At 43.8% G+C, this 7,258-nt stretch overlaps 1 protein-coding gene across 1 annotated transcript; it reads left to right on the top strand.

Annotated features, from left to right (window-relative positions):
- LOC139656217 (whirlin-like) lies at positions 1-741 on the top strand (the record flags this gene model as incomplete). Its single annotated transcript, XM_071533719.1, has 2 exons — positions 1-429; positions 523-741. Coding segments are annotated over exons 1-2 (648 nt in total), but the record flags the coding sequence as incomplete, so codon positions are not given.
- Positions 742-7,258: the final 6,517 nt, after the last annotated feature.

Below are 7,258 nucleotides of genomic sequence, written 5' to 3'. Positions count from 1 at the left end.
ATGAGCAGCACGGATCTGGAGCGCATGTCGCTGAGCTCCTCGGCCAACTCGGTGGCCTCTAGCGCCCGGACGCTGTCAGCCAACGTGAAGAAGCTGCACAACGCGCTCAACCTCCTGCTCAACGACTTCGAGAGGGAGCAGTTTATTCACTGCCTCAACGTCTACCACTCCAAACGCAACGTCTACGACCTGGTGCAGACGCTCAAAGTCATCCTCAACGCCCCGAGCAAAAGGCAACTTCTGCCCATGCTGCGGCTGGTCATCCCCCGCTCGGACCAGCTCCTGTTTGACCAGTACACCTCGGAGGGCCTCTACCTAAAATCGGATTTAGCGGCAAGCAACGGGAGCCCCGAACCGCCGGCAGACTTGCCCAGCGCCAGCCCGACCCCCCCGGGGCATTTCTCGCCCACTAACCTCCCCGAGTCCCAGGTGGCGCTGCGCGGCTCCCCGGACAGCTTCAGCACCAGCAGCGAGGGGACAGCTCCCCTCGTGCCGCTGCTCGGGAGAAACTTTGTCCACGAGCCTCCGGGGGAGCTGAGGCAGGTGACCATGAAGCGGCACAAGAGCAACGAGGGTCTGGGGTTCAGCATCCGCGGGGGCTCGGAGCACGGGGTCGGGATCTATGTGTCTCTGGTGGAGCCGGGGAGCCTGGCGGAGAAAGAGGGGCTGCGCATCGGCGATCAGATCATGAAAGTCAACGACAAAGTGTTCGACAAAGTCACACACGCTGAGGCAGTGAAGGTAAGTTTGTGTGTGTGGTTGGTTGTGTGTGTGTGTGTGAGAGAGAGAGAGAGAGAGAGAGAGCGCGCTCATAAACACAGAGACAATCTATACAGGTTGACTGTTAAACACATGAGGCAGTAGGGATTTAGCCCCTCCTTCCTTCCCATAGAGGATATAAATCAGCAGCCCGCAGCATTTAAATGAACTGGCACGAATGGCAGGATCATGGGAGCTGCTGGCGCTGGCTCGGTCCGCATGACCCCGCGTCTCCCGTGTATAATCAGCCTGCCTGCCTGAAGTTAATTATGCATTTGGCCTCGGTGTCTGAAATTGACCCCTTGAAGCTAACAAGCCCTGATTTGTTGAGGGGAATTAATGTTGCTGGCCATGACAATGGCTATAGCGGCGAATTCGTTGTCGGCGAGCAATGTATTGCAGCGCCGTCTTGTAAACTACACTACTCCCAGGAATCAGGTAACTGGACACTTTGACAGCGGCTGGTAACCATAGGCCAGAGGGGGAGGTCCGCCCCTCTGCCCCGGAGGTATAAACTCAGAATAAAGACTTAAAGCTGACCACTGTAGGCCTATGTTGTCAATGCTATTGAGCACAAAGGAGCCTATTAGCAAATGAGGTAATAAAAGAGTATGTCTGATTTGTGTATAGTGCAGATTCATTATAGAAACCTTGTGAGGACCTTGGTTTTATGAGCTGCTATGAGCTGTCTGTGGTGCTGAAAATCGTGGAACTCTTTCTCTCTCTCTCTCTCTCTCTCTCTCTCTCTGTCTCTCTCCCTCTCCCTCTCTCTCTTTCTCCCTCTCCCTCTTTCTCTCTCTCTCCCTCTCTCTCTCTCTCCCTCTCTTTCTCTCTCCCTCTCCCTCTCTCTCTCTCTCTTTCTCTCTCTCTCTCCCTCTGTCTCTGTCTTTATCTCTCCCTCTCTCTCTTTCTCTCTCCCTCTCTCTCTCTCTCTCTCCCCCTCTCCCTCTCTCTCTCTTTCTCTCTCTCTCTCCCTCTCCCTCTCCCTCTCTCTCTTTCTCCCTCTCCCTCTTTCTCTCTCTCTCCCTCTCTCTCTCTCTCCCTCTCTTTCTCTCTCCCTCTCCCTCTCTCTCTCTCTCTTTCTCTCTCTCTCTCCCTCTGTCTCTGTCTTTATCTCTCCCTCTCTCTCTTTCTCTCTCCCTCTCTCTCTCTCTCTCTCCCCCTCTCCCTCTCTCTCTCTTTCTCTCTCCCTCTCCCTCTCTCTATCTCTCTGTCTCTCTCTGTCTCTCTCTCTCTTTCTCTCTCCCTCTCTATCTCTCTCAATTCAATTCAATTCGCTTTATTGGCATGACAGTTTACAATGTTGCCAAAGCATCAAGATAAATATCAATTTTATATCATAAATCTTATTATATCTATATTATCGTATTTTATATTAGCGATCTTATATTATCTGTCTCTCTCTCTCTCGCTCTCTCTCTCTCTCTCTCTCTCTCTCTCTCTCTCTCTCTGTCTCTCTGTCTGTGTCTCTCTGCACCCCCCAACTTGTTTTTACCTCCCACTTTTTTCCCCACTACTCTCCTTTACGCTTCGCTTTCTTGAACGTGCTCATGCACACACATTACCGGGATTCACAGTTTAATATAACTCCTCTTCCCAGGCATTTTCCAGGCAGTTACATTCAAAAGTGTTGTGTAGCAATGAAATACGTCAGCAGCACCGCCTAGACATAAGTGCCAGGTATTCATAAGCGGCTTAATTTTGAGAATTACGATGGGTTGTCCATAGTTGAAAGGTCAGCAGTTCGATCCCTGCAACAGCCGTCTGTCCTGCCAAAGTGTCCTTGAGCAAGACACAGAGCCCCCATGTGCTCACACACTGTACAGTAAGTTCCTCTGCATAAGACTGTCAGCTAAATGCCAAACCTTTAAAATGTAAAGTGATAAGGCTACTGTCCCTTTATTCTGAGACTGAGACAACTCTCCAGACCAACTGCTTTCACAAGTCTGCAGCAGTACTCAAAGTTTGAATGCGTAACTTATTTGGTGTCGATGCCTTTTGATTGTTGTTATTGTGAATGAGCTATTGGAGAGGGAATTTTGCGGGTGAGGCTCCTTTCAGTTTTCACTGAGTGCATGTCATTGTTAATTTAAGCGACTTTTCATAGATGATGTAAGACTAAATAAAGACTAAACTGCACCTACTACTACTACTCCTATTACTATGCCTCCTACTAGTACCACTGCATTTATTCTTACTTTGACTTCTACTATTACTACTATTCCTACTACTACTAATACTACTACTACTGCTGCTGCTACTGCCACTTCTACTGCTACTACTACTACTACTACTACTACTCTTACTAGTACTACTACAACTCCTATTACTACTACTACTACTATTACTACTACTACTCTTACTAGTACTACTACAACTCCTATTACTACTACTACTACTAGTAGGCCTACTACTCCTACTACTACTAGAACTACTACTCCTAATACTGTTCCTACTACTATTACTATTACTGCTACTACTCCTACTACTAATAGTACTACTACTACTACTACTACTACAAGGCCTACTGAAAATGAAATGTAATGTGTATGTAGATAACTGTAGAACTGATATTAGTGTTGTACTACACATGGCATGAACAGCATGTCCCTGAAAAATGTTATTTGAATCACAATTTTTCATTTTTGGACTAAAAGTGGCGTCTTGCCTCAGCTAACAGGGAAGATGTCCCTGACCTGAGGTGAAATGCCTCTGGGGGTAATTAATTATTGAGTCCAGTCATTTGCATGCCTTCTCAGTTTAGTCTAAATGTTATTACAAGCTGTTATTACAAGCTCTAAGACCCACTACCTACTACTACTACTCCTATTACTATGCCTCCTACTAGTATCACTGCATTTACTCTTACTTTGACTTCTACTACTACTACTATTCCTGCTACTACTAATACTACTACTACTGCTGCTACTGCCACTTCTACTGCTACTACTACTACTACTACTCCTACTACTAGTACTACTCCTACTACCACTGCTACTGCAAGTACTACTGCTTCTACTACTACCACTACTACTACTACTACTACTACTACTACTACTACTTCTACTATTACTAGTACTACTCTTACTAGTACTACTACAACTCCTATTACTACTACTACTACTAGTAGGCCTACTACTCTTACTACTACTAGAACTACTACTACTATTACTGTTCCTACTACTATTACTATTACTGCTACTACTCCTACTACTAATAGTACTACTAGTACTACTACTACTACAAGGCCTACTGAAAATGAAATGTAATGTGTATGTACATAACTGTAGAACTGATATTAGTGTTGTACTACACATGGCATGAACAGCATGTCTCTGAAAAATGTTATTTGAATCACAATTTTTAATTTTTTAACTAAAAGTGGCATCTTGCCTCAGCTAACAGGGAAGATGCCCCTGGCCTGGGGTGAAATGCCTCTAGGGGTAATTAATTATTGAGTCCACTCATTTGTATGCCTTCTCAGTTTAGTCTAAATTTTATTCCAAGCTCTAAGACTTCTAACTGTTTATATAAGCACTAAAAACCATATTTATCATTAATTATCAATAGTTGTTACAGTAATTCCCTAGTCCTTAGACAACATACCAAGATATTGTCAAATATTTTAATATTAAAATATGCGCCATTTGAATGCATTTCAGATCTTGCTTTAATCATCCCGACTCAATACAGCATTCTTATCTTATAAAATGTACTGCCGCTTTATAACCTGCAGGTGACCAGAGACGTTGTCGGCTTTGAAAACAGATCATTGAATTTAAACTGCTGACACAATTCATAGATGAAATGTCACCTTTGAATAAGCCTTTGTCTGCACAGTCTCCCTGAGCCACTTGTGACAGCTATCACATCTTTTCCACTCTCCAGCACTAACTGAACCCAACAAGAAGGAGGCTTTTTAACCACAATGCATTCATGATGAATCTGTAATTATTTGAAAATGTACTCTGCTGGATTTATTACACACCAGCTTATACAAACCATTTGATCAATTAGATAAAGTAGGCTATAGATAGAATTTTGAGCTGTTTGATTTTAATAGCAGTTAACTATCCCATAATGATTGCCGGGTAAATTGTGCCAAAGAATAAGCAATTCTAGTTTGTTTATCCCTCCTTTGTTCCATTACTACTATTAATAATAATGGTAACCAACAATAATAATGAGGAGAAGAAGAAGAAGCAGCAGAAAAAGAAGAAGAAGATATCTAGCTATTTAGCCTTCACAATCATTTTTGCATGAGCCCAACAAGCTAGTGGGAGCCAAATGTCTTTTCAGTAACATGTCCTCAGTGTTGCGAGCTGGTGACCCAACTTTGGCTAGCACAGTTAATAACAAACCAATCAGTAGCTAATGGGCTAGCAGTAGCTAATTGGTTGAACTGTGAGGTCAGGTAGCAAATACAGGGACAATGCTTTTAACAAGCAGCAATGGCTGAAAAACAGATTCATGAAACACGTATTCACAGTTGACCCCAAGGCATGTCTTTCAGCTAAAGTGGCCATTGCAATTTATAAAATTGCTCAATAAACTGACACACTGTTCCACTGCTATGTAGCAAATGATACTTCAAGTATTACATGAACAACCCAGTGAAAGATGACATAAGAATCAAATCAATATGAATGTGCCATGTAGGTGGGACAACCTCTTGTAACTTACATTATGAATTGATTATAAACCAGAGTTCATGGACAGTGTCACTGCTTTTTAACCAGAGTGGGTGCATTTTTACATTTATTTCGCTTTTCATGTTTTCATTTTTTCTCAGAATAGAACAAAGATGTAGAAAAATGGAGAGAACCTGAAAGACCCAGGATCCCCCCCCGCCTCCTCCCAACACACACACACACACACACACACACACACACACACACACACACACACAAATAACAAATCACACAAATAACAAATCACAATTCCCTCACAAAATTAGGCTGTAAATAACTCCATGTAAGTTATTTTGTTTCCAGCACATTTCTCATTTCCACTGTTTTTCTCCCCGCTGTATACCTCTGCTTAGGCTTAATCTGCCCCACTTTGGTAAACCTGTGTTGCCTGATGACTTTAGGGATGGCATCTGAACGCAGTCGATTGTGGTTTGGCTCAGGGGACGAGTCAAGGGCTTACAGCTGTCTGTCTCTCTCTCTCTCTCTCTCTCTCACTCTGTCTGTCTGTCTCTCTCTCTCTCTCTCTCTTCATCCTAAGAGCCTGCCTTGGCCCAAGTCCCTAGAGTCTCTGCCAAGGTGAGCTACCCAGTCAGCATTTAGAACTTTTTTTTTTGGATCATCTTTTCCATGGTGGGCTGGGCAGCGAGCAGCAGAAGATGTGATGGGATGGGAATAGGGACATAAATCATGCTGTTTTGGAGCCAGAGCTACACCACCGATAAGACGTGTGGTCTAGTCTCACCGCCACCCACAGACGACTGCCTGTCTTTCCAACTCTTTAATATGATTGGTCTCGGTCAGAGAGAGTGAGGGAGGGAGAAAGAAAGAGAGGATGATGAGAGAGAGAGACAGAGACGAAGAGCAAGAGAGAGGAGGACGCAAGACAGAAAAAGTGCTGCCCTCCTCGGTTGACTTATTTTTTCTTTCTTCCTTTCTCCGTCTTTCTACTGCTTTTACACCCGCTTAATATTTGCAGACGTAGTTATGTGTTTTTGGGACAGTTGGTGCCTTGGCCAGGCTTCTTAAGGACCAGAGGGTGACGGGATTAGAAAAGTTAAAAACACGGCGACTCTAAATTCACTCGGTCGACACCTGGGCCGGTGCCAAGCACACTGACATGCAAACACTTGGCCGCCAGTCAGAGAAATGGAGGCTGAGGTGGCTTGGAGCAGCTTTGTAGACTGCTAATGGCTGCTCTGTTGATTAGAAAGTAGGAGGGAGATAGAAATCTCGTTAAACTAGAGGAGGGTATTAATTGGTTCATGGCTTGTAGCTGATTCCATAGTAGGTTTGTCTGGTTTGTTGTTGTCAACATGTATACCTGTAACAGAGCATCTGCTGTTGGGAGTGTGCAGCTGCTCAGCCCAAAATCTGGCGGGGCTCTTTAAAAATCTCTCTTCCATTTGGCAACCGGTGTTGTCCACACATGGGTAGTTACATGGAGTTATTTACAGACTAATTTTGTGGGGGATTTGTGATTTGTTATGTGTGTGTGTGTGTGTGTGTGTGTGTGTGTGTGCCCGCGCATGTTACTGTAATTCATTTTCAGTCCTCATGTTTTTCTCTCTGTCTGTGGATCTGGAAGGGCTGAACAATACTGACAAAAATCGTGTTGTGATGATTTGACAGAATATTGCAATTGCGAGTTAAACTGCAATTCACATTATCACAAGTTTCTCTTATCGTAATTTTTTTAGAACTTTAAAATTGTTTAAAGAAAAGTGATTTTGTTAAAAAAAAAAAAAAAGTTGTCAGTAGGGCTGGGCAATAATTCAATACTATCGTTTATCATCTTTCAGTGGAATCAT

The sequence above is a fragment of the Centroberyx affinis genome, unplaced genomic scaffold (assembly GCF_046629955.1).
Source record: "Centroberyx affinis isolate AG114_WGS23_722 - 3 ecotype Tasmania unplaced genomic scaffold, CSIRO-AGI_Caff_v1 ptg002411l_1, whole genome shotgun sequence".
Taxonomy (NCBI): Eukaryota; Metazoa; Chordata; class Actinopteri; order Beryciformes; family Berycidae; genus Centroberyx; species Centroberyx affinis.
Note: the sequence above shows the minus strand (reverse complement) of the source record. Positions and strands in the feature narration are given on the sequence as shown.